A 27,897-nucleotide genomic window follows, 5' to 3' on the forward strand; every position below is an offset into this window, starting at 1 on the left:
GAAATGAAAATTCCCTGCAGGTAGCAGCTAAAAAAATGAAGAAGAAGAAAAGAGTACATAAATAGGATGATATTTGATACTTGCAAATGATCACTGAAGACGTAAGCTCATGCTAAGCCCTACATTCTTAATCAGTTAATTGCGCTTTTGATACCTGCTGGTCAACAATTTTGTTTCTTACCAATGGACATTCAACTTACAGACATACACTAATTTGTATGCACAAGCATATTGACGTTAAATGACTAGAGTATTAGAGTAAAATAAGACAGACGGAATGGATGCGGTTTCATCTACAAAAGTTGCAGAATTCAAGTTTCTTGTGATTTCCTTGAACAGTGATATTCATTGCAAGTTTGCAACCACGTAAAAGACTGGACTAGATGATGGTATTCACCCTACAAGCTCACATGTACCACACTTATGAGACGGTTGTGACATCAGAACAGAGTATGAATGTTATGAACTTTGTTACGCAATTTTTAAAACTTCTGCTACTCTACTTGACTTCTTCTGTGATTCAATTCTTATATTACAAAAATCAACACAAGTGTCTATAATCTACACAGTAAGATTAATATTGCGATATCGACAAAGTGAATAAGAGAAATGCATAATCTACGGCATCAGAGCATTCAGACAGTCAAACGTTAATGATTTCCTTTCATACCTGTAAATAGTACAGTCATTGAATACAGTAAACCGTTTTGGTAATGTGGTGACGAGTTTAGGACGACCAGGACATTCTATTATGGCTTCAGATATCTTCACGCCTGTGGATGAAAGCACATCTACTACATAGAGTTTTTTGATGCTGTTATAGTACGTGAGATAGATGTCATCTGACTCATCAACGGCAATGTCTAAATCGCTACTGTTGTAGTCATTGAAGGTAATAGTGGACTCGATGCCGGATAACCTATTTACTACATAAAGGGCGCGCTCCCCTCGAATAAGTTCATATGTAAGCACACAGATTAATCCAGACGACATAGATGACAATCCAAATACATGTTTCTCGATGCCTTTTCCCCAATTGACAGTTTGCACAAGTTTTCCATTTTCGGGGTTATAGATGTGTATGATAGAATCATTCCAGAGCACTGTTAGAATCAAGCCATTCTTGTCAACATGGAGAAACGTAACTAGTTCGCATGTGTCAATTGTTCTCACGGGACGCCACGCGATTACGTCAGAATCAGGATTGCTCGAATGACGATGTAATATCTTGAGACTGTAGTCCATAGATGCCTGAGACGTAACGACGAGTCTGAAATCATCTAGTCGGGCTATACGTAAGTCCTCAACTCGATCTATTCCAGGAATCTTCACAGGGGTAATTGTTCTAGTTTTTATATTGGCGACATACAGAGCATTGTTGCGAGTCAGCATTACTTCGTGATTGCTTATCGCTCCTATGCACTCTGTGCCATCAGATTGTTTCCATGTACCATGCAGGACACACTTCTCTTGCATTCCATCAAGTTTACCAATCCTAAGTCCTTTTCTTGTCTTAAATTTGATTCTTTCGACCTGCTGTCTGATCTGATTAATGTTCTCCACATTGACTGTAAGACCCTGATTCAATAAGCTAGTAACGTCAGAGATATCGCATGGAAGTCGTTCCTCTTCGATGATTAGATCCTCAGCTGTCTTAATGGCACCATTGATTTCCTCTCTCCTATCTCGGAGCTCTGTTTGCAGCTTGACTATGCACTTGTCAATTACATCTTTGATTTTCCCGAGCTCAAGTGAGAGCGCCTCTGCATTACGTTTCCCTTTATTGTTGGATTCTTTGGCATCATTTTCAACCTGTTCAAGACGTTTCTTTCTTTCTTCATTAATTTCTCTGATATTCTCGTCCGCCTCTCTATTGATCCTGACTCTCTTCTCATCCATTTCACGAAGGTTACTTTTTCTGTCTTTTTCTTCTTTGCCCTTGATCTGCCTTTCGATCATCCTAAGGTGAGAGTTTATATGTGAGTGATGCTGACTGACGTCTTCTTCAAAACTCGCGATATTCTCTTTCTTCGCCTGCCCCTCCTGTAACATTTTCATTAACTGATCCCTTTTTTCAGTTTTAACGTCCTGAATGTCATGCTTCTGACAAGCTTCATGATTGGTGGTTAAGGCACATGCAAGGCAAATTGGAATTTCATGAGACTTGCAATAAAGCTTGGCTTCATCTCCATCGTGTTTGTCACAAAACCATTTAACTTTTCGCGCTACCCCCTTGATAGTGTCCTGTCGTTCTCGGGCACAATCGTCACAAAGCCTTTCACGAACCTCCCGGCGGTAAGTGATGTGTGACTTGGTCTTGCTGTGACATCCTTCACAGTCAGTGTTATCATCTTCACAGAAGTTGGTTGCCATGTTCGACGTATGCTGCAGGAGTGACGCTGCCAGTGGAAACAAACAAACAGACGGAAAACAATCAATAATCGTAACCACTAAATCTAGAGCTGGCTTGTGGTTTTGACATGCAAGAGTGGTGAGTGTTAAAAGTTTGACATTGAAATTCATGTCGAGTAACCATACTTAAAAAGAAAGAAAGAAAGAAAAAGATAAAATGAAAGAACGAGATTTCATTTCAGAAAGATTGAGCTGTTATCAGTTATTTTCGTTCAAATGAAATCGGAGAAGGGAACAATGTATTGACATCTTCCTCTCTCAACCTATCTCTATCATCTAAAAGAATACATGCATATATGTCTTGTAAAATCACAAAACAACGGCAGATTATATCGGTACACGCAAATGAAGCGACATCTCAGAAACATTTTTGTGTTCGTATTGCAGAATACGTCTTTTGTAGAACCTCCTTCATTTTAAACAACGGAGAATATTAATGCATTCTTGTTTTGCATATAATGAAAAATCAGGGGTCAAAATATCAGCCCAATCTTTTTTGAAGGGGACAGTTTAGGATACAATCTCAATAAGCAAAATGGTACTCTCAAAAAGGAAAGAAAAAACAAACAAACAAACAAACAAACAAACTTTAAGAAAGTCTGAGGAACAACGCAAATCTAAGGATATAATCCGAGCGTGTCCAGTGGGCAAAATGGAACTTCCCAAAGGAAAGAAAGAATAAAAATAGCCATAACACATGTCTAATGAACATTGCAATCTTTTTTTTTCTAGAGCGGACATCTGTACTACATACAGCGTAATCGTTTACTTTTGTCATATTTAAGGTGTTCTCGATTTAGTTGTCAAGCAAGTAAAATGCATTGGTAATGGTTACCATTCACAACAATTCAATATCTACATACTTGCATATAGCACGTTGTCTGGGATTAGGCCTACTTACCTGCAAGGCAATATACATTTCGATGGTTAAGGTAGGGTTTTTTTTAAGTTAAACAATGAATTACGTAAAAACGTGTAATTATTAATGATTTCCATCAGTCATAGACCAGATCAGGCATTACCCAACTTCAGGTGGGTTGGGGAGGATGGCCTGATGGCCAGAGTCATTCAGTTGGATCTTTCCAGACCCGGACTGCCCAACCTGGTGCACCCGTATCTTTCTATTGTGTGTTCTGATTTTTTTTTTAATTACGTATTGTTGACATTATTGATTGAAAGCCGAATTAATTGTAATAATAAATACATTAATAACAATGATAATGATAATAATGATAATAATAATGCTGTCACTTAAAGAAGAAACGTTCAAATGTGTTTTGACATAGTTCATCCCCACAGCCTGAATAAAACGTACCACACAGCAAAACCATACAATATCGCACACCAGTACCACATAGCAGTACCTAACAGAAGTACCACACAGCAAAGCCTGAGAAAATACAACGGAAAGTACCACAGGAAAATACCATAGGATATTCCTGTGGAATTTTGGGACATACAACCGGACTACCACAGGACAATACCACACAGCAGTTCCACACAGAAGTACCACACAGCATATTAACTGCATAGTACCACACAGTAGTACGACAAAGCAATTCCACACAAATGACGTTTGTTCAACTGAAAGTGGCAACGACCGCGGCACGCAGCCAGTCAACGACAGCATTTCAATAAAGATTAAATGATTTAACGACGCTCGACCCCATTTTCTTTTTCTTTTGGTCTCGCTTGGCCAGTGTACTGTACGCGTTACGTAAACCTACTTCTATGACGGGCGTAATGTGACGAAATTCAACACAACCAAACAACTATACAGCAATGTATGGAATGGATGTCATGTTTTAACCAATCAGCACGCAAGAAATCGTTCAATTATGCAACTGTGCAGCCCTAGAATTCCTGTATGGTTGTCACTCGTACGGGCCGAAGTGCCACATCGAACAACTAAATATCTCTGCATACATTACGGAACACCAATCAGGATGCTGTAAACTAGACATCCATACAACCATGCTTGTATTAGGGAACACTTGTCTGGTTTCGTCGACGAGGATGCGATTAACTAGATAGACATACATACAATACATACATTCCCGAACGTCCGTGCGATTGTAACCATTCAGGATTCGATTAACCAGACAACCATGCCTCTGCAAAGTTTATAAACGAATGATTGTTAGGTTTTAACCAATCAGGATGCAATTTTATAGACATCCATTCATCCCTACAGCATGAATAAAATAGATTCTTGGGTTGTAACCACGTGCGTTCCGTTTTCTGTTTTTTTTTTTTTTTAAATCATGATGTAATATACTACTCAACCATCTTGTCCCCGTAGTAGCAACTGCCCGGATGTTTGACTGGCTTCTGTTGGACCAAGGAGGTAGTACCTATAAATGTTTTTTAAAATTTCGTTATTCGATAATTGCTTTGCTTAAAATGGGGTTACTTATCATGCTCTCTTTCTCTCTTTGATTTGAAGGAATCTATTACTTAAAGGGATGATAGAGTTTTGTTCGGATTCAATATATCGGATCAATCGCAAAGATACATTCGTATGAAATGAGATATCTTTACAGAGATATGATATGCAGGATATGTCCCGAGAAGTAACAGGTAAACAGGTAGCTTTTGTTGGGATGCCCTGATAACAGTTTGAAAATAATTTATGCAAAATTTATTTACATACACACCACACAAACAAACAAAAGAAAGAAGAAGAGAAAAGAATATTAGCAAGGTACAGGTTCACAGACGTAATACGAAAGAAATAATAATGTACATGTATGCTCGTTTCAACCCTGGATTAAGATTTGTGTTCATACATTACTTTTTTTTTTACAGTGGATTTATAACAGGAATTTCTTAAATCTGCTTTCAAAAACGTTCATAGACGACGAGGTAAAAGCAATGTGAAGGGGAAGTGGGTTCTAGTTTTGGTCCGGTAAAGCGAATGTTATACTGGAATGATGTTTTTCTGTGTCCTATGTCTTGCAAGGTATAGACGATCCTATGATCGTGTGCCGTAAGTATGATAGCTCTTATTGAAGGAGGGAGGGAGGGGGAGGTCTCTAAAGCAGGTTGGTATGGTTTTGTTCATAGTTTAGTGATTAAAAAAAAAACTGCTTGTGGAAAAAGTAGTGTATCATGGATCATCATAAGCCTCATTTCATGATAATGTTGTTCAACATTACTTCTTCGGGATGCATCAACTATAAATCGAACAATTTTATTTTGAACAAAAATTGTTTGTTAATTTATTTGTTTATTTCTATTTTTGAGGTGCAACTGGCATGTGTTTGGCCATAAAAATATGTAGTAAAAGAAAAAGGGGAGGATGAGTGTGGAATAGGACAATCGCCAGACATTTCAAGTTACACAAAATGTGCCGGAGTCTACAGATAAAACAATTTTTTTATACCTTTTCTCAACTTCCCTCATGTGATACTTCAAACTTAACTTTTAGTGCACATAAACGCCAAGAAACTTATTCAACTATGAGTATTCTTAAACCATTCAAATTAATATCAAAGGCACTAAAGTCATGGAATCAACTGCGATCATGAAATTACTTTTTTTCGGATTGAATGACAGCTTCTTGGCACTAAACCATACACTCACTTTCTCCAAACGAACATTTATCTTGTCTGTCTTTGACTGAAGATCATTCAAACTTTTGTGTTCATACATTAAATGGTATTAGTATCGTCAGCGCGGAGAAGAAAAGAAAGCATAGGGTGAATTCTCAATGTCGTTAATGAATAAAATGAAGAGTAAAGATCATACAAATTATCCCTGAGGAACACTACAAAGAGGAAATTTGTTTAGACTTGAAACACGTGATTTAAACTTAGTACAAGGAAAGCAATTTGAGGGATAACTGTTCAACCAATCATAAACAATTCCATTAAGAAGCCAATGGCCCGAATTCACGAAGGTGGTAAAATCTTGTCCATGGTTTAAACCATGGACAAAATTGTACCACATTTGTGAATTCGAGCCATAGTGTCTCAATTTTGATACGTAATACTGGGATTATTCGTAACAAAAGCATTATTGATAAATCTGTGAAAATGCCAATCATTGAGCTCTATTCAATTGCATCCACAATTTTATCACACATGTTCACCAGTGCCATCGATGTTGAGCTGTTGAGTACTCAATTTAAACTGATTCCAACTCAAAAAATATCACTCGTTAATAAATAGGTCTTTCAAGTATCTTGGAAAAATATGAAAGAACGGAAATAGAACGGTAATTACTTACTCCATAAGTAACTCTGGCAATGTGACATTGATATGGAAAAAAAAAACACCTTTAATCATTGACAAAGTGCAATGACAATGCAATCACATGACAGTTGCAATGTCATGCGGGTCTCCGTCAATATCCCATAACATTTAATCAGGGTTTCTATACTGTCAATTTTCTTTTTACCAATCAGTGAATTAATCACTATTCCCCATGTACCTTTTTTTTCGGTATTGATTTTGATCTTGATAATAATCTCTTGTACATTTCTCAATGTGAACATTAAATATGTTTCTAAACAGACTATATTGCCTGTCATTGGTTAAATTGGGTTTATGCAATTTGTTCAATTTTTTTTCTTGCGTCTTAAAGATATAATTTACTGTTTGCAGATGAAACAAATAGTCAGCTTTAGAGCTTGTATAGTTCTAGAATATGAGGTAGAGATAGAAACAACCAATGTAAAAATTTGAATCAGAATTGCTGTTTAAGTATTGCTGAACATAAATATTGTGAAGGATAGTTATAATAAAAGTATTTCTAGACTAAATCGTCTACAGTTATGTTTTATTTGGAAAAATAGTGATATCTCCTTATATTCAAGACTTTATTGCGAAATGTTAACATGGTAGGATTTTTTTTTTTTATACAACTGACCTATACATATACACTAATATGCATCAAATGTGATACCCTGAAAACCTTTTTAATTACTGTTCCCAAAGAAAAACAGGACCTTTAATACTGACTTCAGAATAGTCTCAATCATCCAAGGTTTTATCAATTTCTCTTTTTGTGTTCGGCAGTTTTGTTGCATTGATTGCGAAGGAAAGCGTTTTTCGTACTGTAACACATCTCGCAATATAATCCCGTACATATATCATCATATAGGCAGAATTCACCTCTTCACAATGTAATACAACATTCCAGTCAAAATCTTGAGGTGCATTTTAGAAGGCAACAATGATTTGCTTGGAAAATTTTATGTGCTCCGAGTAAGTTATTTGCTGCATCAATGCACTTTACAAAGATGTTATTTGAACAAACAAACAAACAAACAAACGGGCATATGAATGGGATCTTTTCCTGAATGAAGCAATGTGAGAGGTCTTACCTTTCTGCACCAGGAGTGCCACTGTGCGACAGACATGGCGCATTACAAGACTCCATTATTATTATTATTATTATTATTATTATTATTATTATTATCATCATTATTATTATCATTATTGTTATTATTATTATTATTATTATTATTATCATTACAGTTAGTTCTCCTGGTTGGTGTTACCAATAAATTCACACAATAATTGCTGAGCAGAGAATAATTGAATATTCTGTGCGTCCCTTGCTTTATCATATTTCAATAGATCTATATTAAACCCCCATGAGATAGATAAATTTATCTTCAGCCACTAGACCACATAATAGGGAATTAATGACATTCACAGAAAGAGAAGAAAGTCCATTTGCAGGTTTGCATAGTACAACACCGACAACAATATCCCCCTTTTCATTTCTAAGATCAATAAAAATTTAGTCACCCACATTTTCAACAAGCTGCACTACTTCTCCCATTTAATACCATTCTTTGACCTCTGATGACCTTTAGAGGTCAATGACCTCAACATATCACCATATTGATCTGTGATGTCATTATTTAATGATGAACATGGTTAAGATGTACAAAACAAACATATATGTTTTACAATTATTGTAGCCCAGATGGCTACTAGCACATATAATAAAGGATAAAATAGAATGGAATAGAATAGGATAGAGAGTAAAGAAAACAAAACACTGCAGTCGTTTTCCTAGTCAACCTGTGACGTCAATATGCTCAGACTTTTCCCTTCTTGGAGTTTATGAAACCGTTTATCTTCCTTCCAGCTATTTCCTTCTTTTATTTCAATTCTCCTCTCCCAAGAAAAGTCTGTGATCTTAGGAATTTATGACTTTGACTTTGGCTATTGGCTAGTGGTCAGTTCCATGCACTCTCCATCCTCAAAGCCCCGCACCAAATTACGGGGAATGACGTGATGACGTGTTTTCTCCAAACATTAATGGGCCTCTGAGCTTAAAGGTCGCCCCCCCCCCCCCTGCCAGAATTTATCCCTCTTATTTTAACACTAATTGTATAGTGGAATGCGTCAGTCAGGAATTCCAAAGATAAATTCAGGAACAACGATCCAGAACAACGATGACGTTGGATGTCACAAGGACACTAATATTTATTTGATTTATCATTTTGTTATCCAAGAAACAATAAAGTCTTTACCAGTGGTTACAGAGAAGCAGTAATTGAAGAAACCAACAGACAAGTTAATCAGAAATTGAAATTGAGTTTTCACCGGAACGAATAGGAGGAGCAAACTGAACATTTCGTGGATGATACGGCGAAGTGACAAAAACCCAAATTTTGGTCAGATTTTCGATTTTGAGTTTTTGTCATTAAAAGATTGCTTTTGAGGTACTCTATCAACTATCAAAATTTCGTGCCGTGAAAACTCATATTTTTTGAGAAAATGAGAAAATGTAAATGTAAAAAATCCCGACCTTGGCATATTGAGAGTTGACGAACTGACGAAAAGCGTGTTCGTCGCTTCGCCGGCTTTTGTTTATGCATGGAGTGAATTGCATGTAAGAAGTTGACGAACTGACGAAATCAAGTCCCTTCCGTAAGTAATCGAAGGAAAATGTAGATTTCGTAGTTTTTCCTCTCATAAATTTGTTTGTAAATGCCTTTAGGACTTATATAATGTACCCTGATAGTATTCAGAAAAGGTACAAATATTCATTTTGTCCTCAATCGCTATGTTTACGATCGTTGTTTAAGGTGTAGGCATCCTAGTCCCACACATACATAAATCTGCTTGTTGACCCCCCTAGCATGTCACGGCGAATCTGCGTGTCACTGTCAGACACTGTTTTACATTTGAAATGAGAGTTACAGTGTGACAACCAATATTTGTCAAGTACCTGGGTACTAGTAGGGGCAAGCATGGTATTACCGGACGCATGGTATTACCGGACACGCACATTTTTGCGTACTAATGACATTCTGTACGCGCGAGACTTCGTAGATTAGCCTCACAGAACTTTGTGTGGACCGAAATCGCAAAAAACGCCACATAAAAATGTAAAATCACGAAAAAAAAATCACATTTTACGTCAAATTTATACTTGAGTGACCCGCACCTCTTCATAGTTAATATTTATGCATGTTTGAATCACATTTCACGACTGAAATTCTATGAAATCCCACTCACATACAGGAAATATGCTGAAGATTCCAATAAAACCAAAAGTTCACTGATCGATATCGGATATTTGTAGCTATCGTTCTCAAACGCGAACGATGCGGAATAGTTGCGCGCTAAGGGGCCCGCAGCTCATCACCCGCGCGTGCAGCTCCTATAGACAAAGCACGTAAACTAGAAGTATAGAGTCTATCCAGTTGTCGATTTCTCACAAGGTTTTATTGCGTGAACTGTTCGAAATGTTCAAGACAGACATTTTACCGTAAAATACGACATTTGAGCCTCATTTGCCGATTTTTTTTCTTTGTCATCCGCTCGGTGAGAATGTTTACGGTGATTTGTGGGATGAATTATGATTCTGGTGCAAGGACTAGGTGCGAAAGACCTCGATTATTAGATTACGAAAATCGCGTCCGGTAATACAATGCGATTTAGCACCGCGCAAAAAACAACTATTTTTAGAGGGGTATGTTTGAAGCATATTTTCTAAAAAACTGGAACGAAGAATTGACATAAGTTGGCTGAATTCGTGATTTCCAGGAGTCTGTGAATAAGTGGTGTTATTTTTAGCCGAAATTTCATCCACTGAGTACGAAAATCAAAGCCACGAAAAAAAGCGTCCGGTAATTGGATGTCCCACCCTACTATCTAGAGAGTCTAGAATAAATCTATAGAATGTCTGAAATCGTGGTTTAGAGCTGGGACTGAGAAACTAGAAGTTAAGCTAGATTCGTTGATCTCAGTAGAGAAGTGTAGAACCCCTAGGCTAGAGGCCAGGCGGTCTAGGATAGAATATAGACTGTGTAACGTTAGGCCTAACAGGGTTAGAGGGAGAATTAGAGACTCTTATCCTTAAATGGTATAACGGTTAGGTGTAGGGACTGTAGTAGAAATTTCTACTACACCTAACCGTTTTACCATTTAAGAATAAGAGTCTTTAATTCTAGGCCTACACTATAGTCTATCCTATTCTTATTCCTAGACCTACCTAGGGGTTCTAGATCAACGAATCTAGTTTAACTTCCAGCTAAATGCCAATGGTATAACGGTATAACGGTTGGGTGTAGTAGAAATTTAAGAATAAGAGTCTTTAGTCAGGCCTACACTAGCAAATCTGGGCCTATCTATAGGCCCGTACTTCAATGCTGGTAAAGGAGTAGTACCGGTAGTAGAACTAGAAATACATATTACTATTAACACTCTAGTATTAGGAGACAACAGGCAACAAATCTTTAACAAATCAATTTCATGATGACATGACAACAGTCGGTGATCAGAGTCTGACTGTGGCTGCACTTCAGGCCCTGACCTAACCGTGTCCAGCCCCACTGGAAAGCCACAGTAGGCCAATATAACTGTACCCTGGATAATAATGGTACAAATGGTTCCTCAGACAGTGTAACTCAGGCCTGGGGACTGTTGGTACCAGCATATTGATCATTGTTTAACAAAACTGGTGCGGATAGTGTAGCTTTAGGATTTCTTCTTGGTACCAGTAATCCTTAGACATATCCAAAAATATGTTGTAGACATTTGACAAAGTGTAGGCCCTATGGCAGTCAAAGACAAAGCTAGTGTAGGTGGTCATCCAAGTTCTTCTCAATACTGCCAATGTGTGTATGAATAATAGATACCACTTGGTCTAGATCCTACCACTGTAAAACTAGTAGTTATGTGTACCTACTGTACTAGTGTACTTCTCTAAACTATGCAAGAATTTATTTATAAAATCTACAGTAGATAGATAAACATAAAGATTCTGACCACAAAAAAAAAACTGTGTCTAGATCTATATTTATAGATACAGATCTGAGGTAGATGTAGACCTTGTAACCAGGATGCTCATTGATAAGACCTAGTATAATCTGAGGTCATTAATCCCAAACTATGGGCCCACATGTTGAAATGAGACAACACAAAATTAATGAATTGTCTTTTTGTTCAATAATAAAAAACTTCAAAAAAAAAAAAGGTCTGTGTACATGTGTAGTGCATAATCATGTTAATAGATTTCAAATTTGATACAGATGCCAGAAATAACTTGTAATATATGTAACATATATACTCAAACAAGAGCTGTGATGCACACTTTTTATTTTGTATTCACATCATTGGTTGCAGTGTTACAACCAGACTTCTGAACCTTGCTACAAAGCCCAGAGTCAGACCGCTGAACTTTAGCCGGCCCAGAACCAAGCTGCTGAGTACGTCCCCACAAGAGCTAGACTTCTATGGCAGTCCAGCGAGCTCGTCAAGATTCATCTAGGGCAAAATGCAAGTGTTTTAGTTTAAACTTTTAACTACTATACAGCATTATGTGTATTTTCTAAAACTGCAATTACAACATTGTCTCTGAATTCTTAGTTGCATAGTCACAGTCAGTAGAAGTTAAAAAGAAACAATGGTTGTTGTTATGTCAAACTAGATAATTGAAAATAAGCATTCTTTTTTTTTTTGGTAGTCATAATGTTCAAAAGTGACACTTCTAGGAATTGTATGCATTTTTTTTTAACTTCACATACTGATCAAACCAAAAAGATTAATATCATGAAACTGGGTGGACCCACTTGTCTTTATTTAAAGAAGTCAATTTAGGCCTGTGGGACGGGGAAGGGGCAAATACTGTATAAGGGTCAAGAGGATCAGGATGGAAAGCTGTCACAAAAAGAAAAAATGCTGAAAGCAATCAGTCATCAGATGACAATTACACTGACAAGTATTTCTCTGTCTTCATTTGTTATCGTCAATGATTGTTTCCTAGCACCAGAAACAAACTGAGTTATAAAGTACATACAATAGTGTACTGTTCAATTTCCTTAATTCAGTACTGAAATATTTTCATGCTCTTACAAAGCTGCAAACAGGAATACCCTGCATTATCTATGATTTGAAACTAGTACACCTCCTTTTCACAACTATGCATTTCCTCAGTTTATTGTTGGTTGCAAATAGATTCTTTGATGGAGACTGCCCAAAAACATCTCCAACATGCTTCAATACCCTGCAAACTGCAATACATGTGTATGCTTTTAATCTGTATTATGATATAGACCCAAAAATATAACTCTCCTTGCATTTGAATGAACTTTAAACAGTCAAGGACCAGACAATGGTAGAACTTCATCCAGCTGTAGAGAGACAGGCTGCAGCTGAGTCTCATCCAGGTGTATGGCGCGACTGCAGCTGAATTTCACCCAGCCAAGAATCAGACTGATACACTCCATCCAATTCAGAGGTAAGGGCAGGAGAGCAAAGTGTTCATCAAATGGTCAAGTGACTTTGGGATGGACGTCCTGCTGTCTTTATTTGGTATGTCCAGTAATTATTTCATAGCTCCTAAAGCAAACTTGTTCTTTGATGTACTGTGATTATTTGTGATTACAAACGAAACAACTTCCTGCTATTACAATGTTGAAAAAAACCCCAATATTCTGCAGAGTTAATCATTTCAACCTGTAAAAACTCCTTATTACAGCTTGTCACTTGATACTAGTAAATCATTCAATCTTTCAACATCAGTTGTGGGGCTTTTCAGTTTGATGTTATTGCTAGTTATAGCGAAAGCTAGAAATACACCCATCTCTAACATACTTTCTAATCATACCATGTCAGGCACTCTGTGTTTTGTTTGTATAATCTTAGCTGTTCTTGTATTTGAATAAACTCCAAACAGGCAAGGACCAGAAAACAGGTGAACTTCATCCATTTCAGAGTGAAGGACTAGGGTCAAGGTGCAAATGGAAAAGTCCCAGACATGGATATTCCACTGTCTTCATTTGGTATGTTCAATCATTTTTATTTATTTTTTTTAGCTCTTAAAACAAGCAATGGACTAGAAACTGTATATTGACATCCATCTATAAAAGAACACAGGCATGCTTTTCTCAAATAATTAAATCTGAAAGTATTAAGACTTTCCCTAAATAAACAACTTCAATAAAGATTGAAGTCAACCAATTTCAGGTGATGGCTTATGAGATGCAAGGAATTCATTCTTTCATATTCTAGCTATCATTGTAGACTATAACAAGGTGACAGGCCATCTCACCTCTTATGTGGACTGTTCTATAAAGAAGTAATGAAGAAACTAGTGCATTTATAGACCCCGTTTGGATGTTGTTTTATGCTGAAGTCTGTGTAGTTCGTAATTGGGGCTTCAGTATTGCTATCAATAAATGAAATTGATAAATGCATTGGCATAGCAATGCAGCTGACTTGTTGCATAACCTGTTGAATCATATTTCATTTTTATCTCGGAACCTCCAATTTACACGAAGTAAGTTACAATGCTGTACAACAAAAACAAAAAATCGATTTAGTGTTTGCTGACATGAATGTAAATTTCCGTCAAAGGAGTGTCTTTATTTGTAATCACATTCCCACATTGCATGTGGGTCATGCCTTTAGAGAAAGATTTTTTGTTATCAGAATGAAACTGCGAGACGAAGTCTCGTGTATGAAAATCTAGACATTTTTTTGTTGTTGCTTGATTTATAACTGTTGTTTACATATCACTGAGCACTGAAAAGCAGCTCTGCATATCTGTGCTAGTTGTGTGTGTATTCATTCAATCGAAACCCTACATACTTTTACCATTCTGTATGAGGCACAGTGAATGTTATTTGAGTGTCATAAAATTTCAGGATGTTACCAATGTTAATTGCATTTCTGTATTTTTTCTTGTTTCGCTTTTTTCTTTCGTTTTGTTTCTTCCTTTCTCTTCTTTTAAACATAGATTCTCAAGGCATGGACCTTGCTGAGGGTGATGCAGACAAGTTGAGTGCAAGATATGATGGTTTTGGCTGCTATGATTTTTTTTTTTTTTTTGCTTGCACTGTGATGACAGTCGTGAATGCAGACTTCATAGTGACTTTTTAATAGATCATTATGACAAAATCTTCCAACACAACAAAAATTTCTGAAATACTATGTCTTTCAAGAACATGTAAGTTCAAATTCAAATAAGTTCAATATCAAGTCTTTTTAGGCTATCATGTGAAAAAATAAGAAAAAGTCTATTGTTGTGTGGTGTAGTTCAAACACATGATAATGAATTTCAAATTCCATGTGTATGCTACAAATAATGTTAAATTTATAAAACATGTTGACTGTTTATTTTTTGACTGATTCTTTAATTTGTGTTTACATTAATATTATCAGCTTTATCTGATCATCCCTTCACTACTGTTGCTATGGAGCTTTCCATTATACTTTTGTCTCGTACTGGTAATTTTAATCTCTTAAGTAGACGCGATACTTCAGAGCCCATTTCTCAGTATACTTTTCCAGAGTGTGTACTTCTTTCCAACATTCAAATAGGTTAGAAGAATCAATTTCAATTGAGTTATAGACCATTAAAGGCTGAGAGTCTGCTTATGCAGAATGTACTATTTAACTAAAAATCCATGTTTGAGGATTTTTTTTTTTAAATGTACGGTAACAATTGCAGTATTAGGCATTGAGCTACAACCAGACTGTTGCGGTCTAACCCCTGAACTTCACTCAGAGTTTTGTCGTAGATGAGTCCATAGGCGATGGTATAAGTGCTCTGCCAGATATCAACCAAACCTGAAAAAAGACAAATCACCTTTGAAAAAAAAAGCAAAGTAAACAAAACAAAATAAAGCAAAAACAAAACAGAAAAAGAATAAATATTATAGGGGTTAATCATAGCACCAGGAAAGTCAAACGGATTCATAAGTGAAAGGAGGCATTTTAAAATGGACAAATGCAAATCTCTTTGAGCTTGATTTTATCATTATATCATCATTACTATTGTTATCATTATTATTACCATCATCATTTTCATTATTACTATTATTATTATCATTATTGTTACATTGATACAGAGAACCTCAGAGTGCAATGAATGTGAACTGGAACACATGTCAGTATATGCGAGTAAATCTCTGCCATGATAGATTTGCTGGCAGTTCAGCTGCTTTCTTGATTTGCTTGATAAACTATGAAAAATATTTCTAATGATTATGAAAGATATGTTAGCCATCTATTGTCATGTTGCCATGCATTCTTAATATTTCTACTTCCAGGCGTGTGACAGCAAACTTTATGTAACCCAGTTAGTAAATTTTATTTATCTGTGCAATTTCATTTGATTTTTTTTTTAATTCAAGTTCCATATTCCACATTCCATTTTCAGGTTTCATATTCCATTTGATTTCAGAGTAAAATATGTATAACACAACATTCAATTTTAGACATAATTTCACAAATGCATAAGGACATGTAATATAATGATGTGTAAATATGAGGAACCTACTAAAAGCAATGCTTGTAGGATTTAAAAAAGAAGAATAAAGAATAGCTTACTAATCACTGTACTCCTGTAATATAATAAATCTAAAGTGATTTTCAACTCGTAAGTTATTGGGTGACAAAATGCTCTTTTGTATTTGTGTATGTATGAGGGAGAAATTGTGTGTGTGTGTGTGTGTGTTCTTGTCTACAGTATGTCTGAATGTTTCCTTGAGTTTTACATTTTGATTACAAGTGTACTTCCTACTGTTTGCAAGTTCACTTGCAAAATCACAAAATAGATAAATTCTGCAATATAACTAAATATGACATGATGCAAAACGGTGATGATAAGTTTATTTGCTAGCTGAGAGTTGTGTGAGAGAGACAAAGGCGGCATGTACGTATTTTCCTAGGAGCCCCTCCTTAAATTTCCTTTATGTATCGTTCCCACTAAAGGACAGTGTTTGGTGAGGTGGTTCCCCTCATTTACGCTTTTAAATAGATATAGAAGGATACAGAAAAAGATATACTGAAACATTAAATAGACCGAAAGTCATAGAGCTCCAATGTGCAAGACGGAATCACACCAGAAAATGCTAGAAATGATGAAAAAACACTGACCTAATGAACACTAGAATGTTTTTTTTTATTGTTGCTTTTCATGTTGAAGTTTTTTTTTCTTAAGAACCAAATGATGTGAAAAAGGGGAAGAATAGAGAGCACATAGGTACATGTACATAATATATTAACAAGAACACAAGTTGATTTGTCAATAAAACATGGAAATCCACAGAACGAGGGGAAAAACAACAAATTACGTCTATATTATTTTGTTGTTTTGGCGTGGTACCTGGTTTAAAACTCCAGGCATGACAACAGAACATTTACATTTTTAGAGCATGGGCCGAACCATGTAATAAGTGACAAATATCATCATTTCCACTGACTTACACGCGTTGCGCCTACGCGCCGATATTCGACGAAGTGACGCACAGCGGTATTTGTCACTTCGTCGTACTCGCCCTTATACACGGGGTCTATGGAGATCGCAAAAAGGGGGAATTCGACGAACTGACGTTCCTTGTTTCCACATTATTCTCATTAACAGTAGCCTTTGTTTCTCTGTGAAAACAACATTTTCTGAAAGCATAACTCTTACTCTCACCACTTTCCAAACATCTCATCAGTTTGATGGGGAGAAGGTATGAAATTAGTGCATTGACGCTACCCATTTTTTTCAAATGCGATTTTCTCGGAATTGTGTTTTTGCGCTGCGCGGCGGTTTTCGTCGGTTCGCCGTATCACCGACGATTTGATCAATAAGGAATTAATTTCTATTGAACACCGCACCCCTGCAGCGTATATTGGAAGTTTGAGGAACTTTGAAAATAGTTGGAGATCACAGAGATAAGGTCAGGAGCTCCCCTTCCTTGATACATCATGCCCCCCTCCAAGTCAATCAACTAATCTTTATTGACGCTGAATGCACTATCGACATACGTTGTGAATGTGATGAGGATCTGACTTCCATGACTGAATCAGCGAGCAGCAGCACATCACAATATCAAAGACAGAACTTTTGTTTACGCCAATTTGGAGTGCAATTACAAACTCCAATAGTCAACTGGTGTCATCGGAGATGTTGAGGCACCCTGCCAGACTGATACAAAGTGGACAGTGATGGTGACGAAGAGTTGAATGAGGGCGTGAAGGCAGACCGCTCAACAGACGGTCCAGCCACACTGACGAGATCGACAATGACATGCAGACGAGGGCCTTATTCGTCGACCGTACCGATGTCGAGATAAATGGCCACACCCACTATCATCATTTCTACCTACTAACCGAATCCCTTCCTTTCCCATAGAATAAGACGGTATATGAAATAGTCTCAAGTTAGATTCATCTCTCAGTTTTCGTTTTCAGTCAGGCTCAGTGATTAACCTGTGGCGATAACGGTTTGATCCTAATTTTAGATCTAATTTGATCGAAGCTGCTATCTTGTGTAATATTTACCAAGTACAGTTGATCAAGATCTAACAATAACATGTTAGGCCTAACGTTAACACTTTACAATTAGAAATTTGGCATAGCAATGGGCTAGCCCGAACAGACGCCGTGCGGAGCATGGCTGTCACGTTTTTATAGCGACCGGGCCGGGCTAAGTTACTTAGTTAGGCCTGCATATTAACGTTTATGCCTATCAAAAGTAGAGTCTACTAACTCCGAAACACAGCCCGAACGCCGAACGCAAAGATATAACTGTGTACAAGGAGCGCCCCGGGGTAAGGCCTATACCGGTACATGCAATAAGGAAATTTGTTCTAAAGTTATAACTGTTGATAGTGTTAACGTTTAGAGCCAATACTAGAGGTCTGTCTACATCAGCCCAGTAGGCCTAGGTCAAAATCTCTTTGTATGTTTTCAGCCTTGTTCTTAAGGAGTCACGTCATGTAATGCTGTGTTCTGTTTATCGATTTATAGCAATGACTTTCTGTTATTAACGCGGTGTAGGTCTATTGTATCTTTCAATTCATATGTCAGGGAAGTGGACACACCAACATGCACAGAAACCAGGGAACAAGTAACTCCGGCCGGGGCGATAACCAGTACGGACGTGTTTGGGTCGCTGGTGCGGTTAGGGAACAAGGTGGACTCTACATTGATCAGAGAGACAGCCCGTGACAGACCGTTGACAACATCGGCCAGAACCATAGGCTTATACACTAGCCAAGAATGAGCTGGGCGGCCACAAGAATTCATCGATCAGAATAAGAGCCTGGGATAGCCCATCCACAACATCAGCCAGAACTGGTACATGGTGGGCTAGTCGAGAATGAGCTGTGTGGCTAAGGCAATCATCGATCAGAATGACAGCCCGTGATAGCCCGTTGACAGCATCAGACAGAACCCTGGACTAGTCAAGAATGAGCTGGGTGCCCAAAAGAATACATCGATCAGAATGACAATTTTAGCCCGGATAGCCCGTTGACAGCATCGATCAGAAACCTACGCTAGCCAAGAATGAGCTGAGTTAAAGAGAAAACACTGATGCTGCCAGAGAAAACCTTTTAGAAATATGTAGATAGGGTAGGTAAGTCCGTTTGCATTGACTTCTATAGTGTATTTTATAGCTGCTCTTTCAGAATCTGTCGTCAACCAAAAATTCATGTCTGGGGACTTTTTGTTGGTTTGTGTGATGGAGGGTCACATATGTTTTGTTATGATCCCAATACAGTATTTGCAACTTACAATGTACCAGTGATAATGTTTCACTATAATTCGCATTTAACAACTTTGAATCAACTGTATGAGGGGGGGGGGGGAGGTTAGACGTAATGAGATCAGGACCGGATGCCAATCTGAGAAGTGGAGTCATTCATAGTTTTAAACTTTAAGAGCACAAACGGAAAATGCTCTTTATACTTCTCCAGTCATTGTGTGGTCGATTTCTGCACACTTTTAAAGTTTGCACCTAAACTGGTAAAACTTATTACATTTATACCCACGCAGGAATTACGTATTGTGTAGAGAATTGAATATTATGTAATTATTTCAAAGCACTGATGCACCTCTTGTCACCAGTTTATATGTTTTTGCAGAAATACAAAATGTACATGTACATGTACGTGGTGGTGGTGTTTAAAAGACTGTTGCCAAATTGCTAACAACATATTATTGTCATAGGCAGGTTATAGGACAGAAAATTCAAACCTCAGCTTTAGGCCTGCATTGTATATAGTTTACTCTAATGAATTTATGGCTCTGCTTTTTAAAAAGTGTTAATTTTTATTGATTCCCAATGTTATATATTTTAGATCATGGTTGAGGAATTTTGTTCATTCATGCTTGTGAAACTATGTGGGTGTGGTATCCTAGCTCTTTTCCCTTGGGATTCTTATTATCCTTCACATAAAACAATGTCTTCTTTTGTGTGTGTGTGTGTGTGTGTGTGTGTGTGTGTTTTCGTAGGACATGCTGTAAATTGTCAGAGGTCATGATTAACCCGAATTGATACTCTTCTTGTATTTGCAGTTGTATAGATGTGTCTATGTGCTTTCAAATTGCAGAACAAAAAAAAGGGCACTCGTATACAAACAGAGATAAGTTAATTCAAGTACTCGACGTTATAAATGTGAAGTGAAGTGAAGTGGAGAAGTGTAAAGCTTATCCTCTCCCAAGTATCATACCAGCAATATAATGTATGTTTTCTGTGACAATACCAAAGGTCCTGTTTAATGGAATTGTTTGCCTGCCCTTTGTAGTTGCTTTTAGGACAAATATGAAAAAAGAAGCAGAAAGTTTCTTATTATTCTCTTTATTTTTCTTGACCTTTAATCGCAAATATCTCCAGTTGGCAAATATGGACTTATTGGTTTTTGCGAACAAACTCTTCATGTACACGTTTGTATTCATGCTTGTGAAACTGTGTGTGCATGGGTGTGTTATCCTTGCTTTTTTTCCAGTGTCAACGATAATGTATGACATGCTTATGTATTGCTAATATGTAGGTTTTGTACGAAGGTTTGACTGATGAGATGAAATTCAGTTCAATTCATTTCATTTCAAATGAGTTTGTGATGCACATTTTCAATGCAGATATGTACAAATGTACCTTTAAGAATGGTGCCAGTGAAGCAACTTACCAGCACTGCGTGTGAAACACACAGAAAATACACAGACAATACACAGACATCAATTCACATACTACATTCTAAGAAATAAAAAAGGTTCTTTTGAGCACCATTAAATCGTTCTCAGCACTGTCACAATAGCGACACCTTTTTTGGAGCCTGTGAGAACCTTTTTAAATGGTGCCTGTCAGCACCTTTTAACATTGGTGCCCATTAGAACCTTTTCCAATGAAATGGTTCTCATGAGCACCTTTTGAAAAGAGTCAAAAAGGTGCCCATCTTTAGTCAAAAAGGTGCCTATGGGCACCTTTCAAATGGTACTCACGAGCACCATTTCATCGGAAAAAAAGGTTCTAATGGGCACCTTTTGCAAAAGGTGCCGACAAGCACCATTTAAAAAAGGTTCTCACGAGCACCAAAAAGGGTGTCGCTATTGTGACAGTGCTGAGAACCATTTAATGGTGCTCAAAAGAACCTTTTTTTCTAAGAGTGTAGTATACTCATGTTTAACACCATTCGATAACACTTGTAACACTTCCTCTAAAAAAAAGGGGGTTTAGAAATTATAATTGTAACTATGCACACGGGTAATCGTTACTCCATTAACATCTATATACCACCCCCACTTATATGGTCCTATACACATGAAGCGACTAAATATCCTCCTACTGATATATCATTAAGTGTTTAACTTCTAAGTAATCTGTGTTATCGAACAACAACAACAAAAAAATATGTATTCACTCAACCTTCTCCAAATGCTACGAAAAGAGCATCAAAATGGAGCATCAAATGCTCGAGCTCACTATACACGGTCCCTCAAACAAACTTCCAGGTACATCACTCACAATTCGCCATAGGAAGGCGTGTACGTGTAGGGGACATAACTCAACAACCTCTTGCTGAGCTAATAATCATTCGGGCTTCTTAGCCCTTCATCTTGTCAGTCACGCCCACAAAAGAAAGAACACCTCACGGTCGCACCATATATGATAAAAAAATATGTTGTTGTGTATCATAGGCACTAATGAACATCTCACTCCTCTCCAAATTGCAACGTGGTGAGCCAACTCAAATATGATCGGGCGTATAACATCGCCAGGTAACTTGTTTGGCCACTGTTCCTAGTACATGAAATGTCCAATGTTCAATTGTCAGTGTACATCACCAATGTTGCTGGACGCGAAAAAGCATACAGAAGTGTCTACAGGCGGATTGAAGAGCGTAGTTTAGCCAACGTTCAGCACATCCAGTGAACTGGTTTTCCACTGGCCGGTATCGCAGTTGACAGCAGCCTTCACCGCATCTTGAATGACCTTGCCGACTTTGGGGCGAAGTCCCGAAACCCAGTTGCCATCTAAATCATCAAAGCAGTGTTACAAAACCTTACATACTACGGGCAGCTGACTTTTTTTGTACATAAATCTTGATGCTTAAATACTCAATTTCGTATAATAGCACGATGTAACATGTACTCTAAACAGTACACATCAACGTATCAGTCTTATTCATACCTAACTTCAATAAAACCATGTTGTTATAACACTGTTTTCACCATCACGTTAGTGATATTCAATCTCACACGGCATACATGACAAATAATGCGTTTCATGTCACATCATTATTGTTCCTGTAAAACAAAACAAAAAAAATACACAAATAACCGAGAGTACTTACTGCTGGTAGTATGGAGAGTATTCTTCTCCGTGGAGAGGAAAAAGAACCCTGGCTTCAAGTGTTCCAGACTGGCTTAAAAGGATTAATAATTGGCGAGGTTCTGCTACGACTCCTCCTTCGACCACATCCCTGCTCAGTCTGTCACACACTAAAAATATTCTTACCCTATCATGTACAAAACTACACAATGTACTACATAGAAACCCTGGACGGCTCGCCCGCGGAATCTGGCACCTGTGGAAATTCCACCCTTTTGTCTCATCGCTTTTGTCTCATCGCATTCCCCACACAGCTGTCTGCAGTGGGTTATAGAAAACACACTCGTCATTTTGTTACAACACAAATCGCGCTTCATCACATTTCAACGCACTTATACTACACCAGCAATGGCAACTGTTCCTACTCTATTCACTGGTATATATATTCTAATAAAATAGAAACAAAAAAAAAATCAAATACATTTCTCCTGTGACATTTTACTCCCCCTTCAAGAAATGTATTTGCACTTCCACTTTCTTTTTCTTTTCACTGACTACATGCAGCTCAGGAGATCTGCTCCGACGTTGTCGGTACCCTTGATCGCCTCCATCTTAAACCTATATGGTTGTAGGGCAAGCGCCCATCGCATGATTCGTCCATTGATCACCTTTGCACTTTGCATGTACGTCAGAGGGTGATGATCAGTTTTCAGTACGAACTCCTTGCCGTAGAGATATGGTTCAAGTTTTCTTACGGCCCACACAATCGCTAGACATTCGCGCTCGATGGTCGAATAGTTTCTCTCCCTTGGTAGGAGTTTCCTGGTAATGTAAGCTACTGGGAATTTCGTATCCCCGTGGGCTCGGAGTGGGACCGCGCCCACACCGATCTCTGAGACGTCTGTTCTCAACACAAACGGAAGGCTTAGGTCAGGCAGGTGGAGGATAGGTGCATTGTCAAGTTTGTTTTTGAGAGTGTTGAACGCAACCTCCTGAGGGACCCCCCATTCCAGTTTGTTTGGTTCCGCCTTTTTTGTTTTGTCTGTGCGGGGTGCCGCGATGGCTGCATAATTCGGGATGAACTTACGGTAGTAGTTCGTCATTCCCAACAAAGATCTGAGTTGTTTCTTGGTCTCTGGTCGATTTACCTTCATGATCGACTCCACCTTTCCTGGTCGAGGTGAGACCTGGCCGAGTCCAACCACGTGACCGAGGAACTCGACCTGAGAATGACCTACTGAACACTTACTTGGCCTTGCGGTGAGGTTCGCGTCCCTCAGCCTCTGGAACAGTAGGCCCAGGGTGTCGAGGTGCTGTTCCCATGTGTCCGAATGTACAAGGATGTCATCAATGTAGTTGACAACTCCTTTCAGTCCAATGAGAAGGGTTCTCATCAGCCGGCTGAAGGTGGCCGGCGCGTTCACTAGGCCGAACGGCATTACCTTGAAATGATACAAACCATCAGGTGTTATGAATGCTGTTAGCTCTTTAGACTTCTCAGACATTGGGACCTGCCAGTAACCTTTGCTAAGGTCGATTTTGGTGAAGAATCTGTCGGATGCTAGCCTAGTGAACAGCTCTTCTTGATCTGGTATTGGCTCTGAGTCGAACTTAGTCACCTTGTTAAGTCGTCGGAAATCCACACAGAAGCGGTTGCTTCCGTCTGGTTTTTTCACCAAAACAATAGGCGAAGCGGTCGGACTATTTGAACGTTCAATAACCCCTAGTGACAGCATTGTCCTCACCTCTTCTTGAACCGTCTCTCTTAGGGCATGGGGAATTGGATAGGGTTTTGATCTTGGGGTCTCCTTTACGGTGAGTTCGATGTCATGTTCACCAAGGGAGGTGTGGCCAGGAATATCAGTGAAAATATCCTCATACTTTCCCATGAGTTCACGTACCTGTGCTTGTTGAGTCGGGGTCAGGTCGTTGTTTACGTCCACATCACCTAGTGATTCTTTGGCCTCCATTGGGTAGGGCTGGAGTAGGGCTGAGTTTGACATCTCGGGAAGGAGGTTGGGGCTGGTCATCTCGTTGTCATCTGGTTCAAGAACCGCTGTGCACGCTACGTCAGCTGAGGGATCTGAAATGAGAAGTGAACTTTCTCTCTCGTTATACTTCTTGAGCAGGTTGATATGGAACACTTTTGATTTGCCATTTACCTCTATTCGATAGTCTGTGTCACTCACCTTGGCTGTTACCGCAAACGGACCCTTCCACTGGAGGAGCAACTTGTTCCTGTCCGTGGGGAGAAGAAGGAGGACTAAGTCCCCCACTTCCAGCTGTCTCTGTCGAGATTTTCTGTCGTAGTAGCGTTTATACCTAGAAGCTGACCTTTGAAGTTGATCTCGGGCTGCATGACATGTCTCTTCGAGTCTGTTTCGCAGGTCGAACATGTATTGGCATGTTGTTTTGGTCTCACCTGTCTCTATGTTCCCCGTCCAGAGTTCTCGAAGGATGGTCATTGGGCCCCTCACCTTCCTACCATATAAGAGTTCAAAGGGAGAGAAGCCTAAGCTATCCTGAGGTGATTCTCTAATGGCAAAGGGGAGTGGCTCAACATATCTATCCCAGTCAACGGGTCGTTCTGAACACATACGCTTGAACATCTGTTTCAGGGTTCCATTAAACCGCTCCACTAGGCCGTTTGCGGCGGGATGGTAGGGTGAAGTGGTAATTTGCCTTACAGACAAGAGATTGCTTACCTGTTTCATTACCTCAGAGGTAAACTGCGAACCCTGATCTGTTAGCATCTCTTTAGGAATCCCTACTCTAGTGAAAACACTGACAAGGGCCTCAGCAACTCTTTTTGTTTCTATGCTAGGCAGTGGAATGGCCTCGGGGTATCGCGTCGCATAGTCAATGATGGTGAGTATATACCTATTCTTGCGCTCAGTCATCGGGTGTATTGGGCCCACGATATCGACAGCAATGCGCTCAAAGGGTATTTCAATGAGGGGCATTCTTCCTAGAGGGGCTTTTGGAACCCTACCCTTGTGCAGCGTGCGTTGACAAACATCGCATGACCTACAATATCGCGAAACATCTCCAGTAATTCCTGGCCAGAAGAAGTTCGAGAGTATTTTGTCTACGGTCTTCTTTGCGCCTTGGTGCCCTCCAAGCAGGGTTTCATGAGCCGCTCTCATGACTTGGGCACGATAGGGCTTTGGGACTACGACTTGTGTGAAAAGAGTATCTGACTCGACTTTGGGTGAATGAAATTTTCTGTACAGGATGCCATTTTCATAGAAGAAAGACGATACTGCACAGTGGTCATTCACCTTTTCTGTTTGTGATTTCCCTAATTCCCTGAGCTTTCGAGGACTGTCATCATCTGCTTGGGCTTGTTTCAACAATGCTGGTGCGACAGTTTCCTCGAGGGGTGCAGGTACCTTCAGCGGACGGAATGGCTTACCCAACTGTTTCTTCTGACCTCTAGTTTCCACGGCTCCAGCCGGGTTGGTAGACAAGGTCCAGTTTTGGTCCGGATCGCCTGGTGCTCGTACACCTTCGAGATTGCCTAGGATCAAATCATACAATGGTGTCTTCATGCATAAAGCTTCGATACTGCCAGTGAAATATGGTGTGTCAACATTGATCATAGCTATAGGTAGCTTCCTCACTGTGCCATCTATCAGAACACACGTATTTTCCTCACCTGTCAGCTGAGACTTATCAACGAGATCCTCTCTTATCACTGCACTGCTGCACCCGCTGTCCCGCAAAACTGTGGCTCGTTTACCTCCCACGGCACCAATCACCACCGGCATCTTTCTCACGACGTTTTCACTACACGCCGCACTCAACATGGGCAGTGAATGTCCACTCGGCAATTGCACCCGGTCGCCACATGGGCCCATACAACAAGCTTGCGGAGCGCTCGGTGGGAGTTTTACTACCATGCATGAAGCTTCTACTCTATTTGGGGAACTTACCTCTGGAGGGATGACGGGGTTACTTACAGTAGGGTCTCCGCTCATCATTCCCTGTAAGTTGTCGTTGGGGTTGAGGGGGGGGGGGGGGGGGGTGAAGAGTAATACTCACCCGGAAAGGAGTTAGATTCTTCACGGGGCATCTCAGACCACATACCATGGGAAACCATCCCTGCGACATTCTTGGGATTTAATCTACAGTCCCTTGCATAATGTCCCGGTTTCTTACACACAAAACATGTTGGTGGGGATTGAGTGTTTCCTGGCTTTGGACAGTCTCTAGCGAGGTGACCTGGCCTACCACACAAAAAGCACTGTCGCTGGTTCTGCGTCTGAGGGGGAAACAGTGATCGCGCGTTAGCATTTGTCTTACCTGGAGCCCTCTTCGTCTCTCCAAGTAGCATTCTAGGAGCGTTAGCTCGCGGAGCAGGGGAAGGCTTGAAGGTACCGCCCCTCGCCTCCAGATACTGTTCAGCAATAGAAGTAGCTTCATCTAGCGTGCATGGCTGCCGTTCTTTTACAAATAAAGCTAGTTCTCGTGGGTAGCCTTCTACAAATTGTCCCCGAAGGAGTAGATCTTTCAGCCCATCAAACGTGAAGGCAGTCCCTGATAATTCAATCCATCTCTCTAAGTATCTTTCAAGGCGGGTAGCGTATTGATGCCCTGACTCACCATTTTCTGGTCTACAAGTGAGGAATTTTTGACGGAAAGACTCTGCGGTTAACTGGAATCGCTTTAAAAGCGCGGCTTTGAGCACCTTATAGTTGTCTGCATCTGCCGCCGACAATCGTGCATACACTTCCAGCGCACTACCAGTTAACAACGCGCTCAGATTTATAGCCCACTCTTCTTGGGGCCACTCTTGGCTCTGCGCATACCTTTCATAGCGTTGTAAATATGCATCTAGATCGTCTTTCTCTGCGTGGAATGGTGGCAGCTTAGGGGTCCTAGCCTTCGGCCTGTTCACTTCCGGGGTGGAAGTGGATGCATTTGCGTTTTCTTGAGTTTCTACAATTTTCAACCTTAACTCGGCAGTTGCCTTTTCAGCTCGTTTTATTTCTAATTGTTCTGCTCGCTCGTCTCTCGCTATGTCTTGTTGTTCTTTGACAAACGCTCTTAGTTCAGATCCACTAAATCCTAATTTCTCACCAGTTTTCGCGAGCTTGGTTACATCCATTTTGATACTTTATTCGTTGTTTTGTCCTGTGTTTTTTTTTTTCTCAAAGTGACGCCAAGTTACTGTTCCCTCTACGAGAAAGAGAAAAAAAAACCGACTCTGGGTTCTATATCACACCCATGCGACAGTAAATGGCATGCTACACTTTCTCCCGGACGTGCCCCCAGTAATTGTCACATGGGTTAAACCAGAGTCAGATATAATCACACATGCCACTTACTGATCTAGTATCTCAACCAATCTGTAGTGTTTATTCGGACACAACAACCCTCAGGGCTTCACAATTTCAAAACATCGTTAACTTATATCTCATCAACTGAGTTCCACATTCGTGTACACGAATTTTGATTCTA

At 39.3% G+C, this 27,897-nt stretch overlaps 2 protein-coding genes and 1 long non-coding RNA gene across 3 annotated transcripts in view; 1 reads left to right on the forward strand and 2 right to left on the reverse strand.

Annotated features, from left to right (window-relative positions):
- Nucleotides 1–574: 574 nt before the first annotated feature.
- LOC139737132 (uncharacterized) overlaps nt 575–27,897 on the reverse strand; it is a 35,060-nt gene continuing 7,737 nt past the window's right edge. The window contains exon 2 of the mRNA XM_071647811.1: nt 575–2,399. Within this exon, the coding sequence (XP_071503912.1) occupies nt 619–2,373 (1,755 nt within the window). The 5' untranslated portion in view covers nt 2,374–2,399 and the 3' untranslated portion in view covers nt 575–618. The remainder of the gene's footprint in view (nt 2,400–27,897) is intronic.
- Nucleotides 12,984–14,787, forward strand: LOC139737131 (uncharacterized). The gene is made up of 3 exons (XR_011711361.1): nt 12,984–13,122; nt 13,561–13,666; nt 14,623–14,787. It is a non-coding gene; the product is annotated as an uncharacterized lncRNA (long non-coding RNA).
- On the reverse strand, nt 22,989–26,204 carry LOC139737111 (uncharacterized). The gene has a single exon (XM_071647790.1). It carries the CDS (start codon nt 26,202–26,204, stop codon nt 22,989–22,991), a length of 3,216 nt encoding a protein of 1,071 aa, XP_071503891.1.

Source organism: Diadema antillarum, unplaced genomic scaffold (genome assembly GCF_040938485.1).
Source record: "Diadema antillarum isolate AM-2024a unplaced genomic scaffold, OU_Dant_1.0 seq00000682_RagTag, whole genome shotgun sequence".
Classification (NCBI taxonomy): domain Eukaryota; kingdom Metazoa; phylum Echinodermata; class Echinoidea; order Diadematoida; family Diadematidae; genus Diadema; species Diadema antillarum.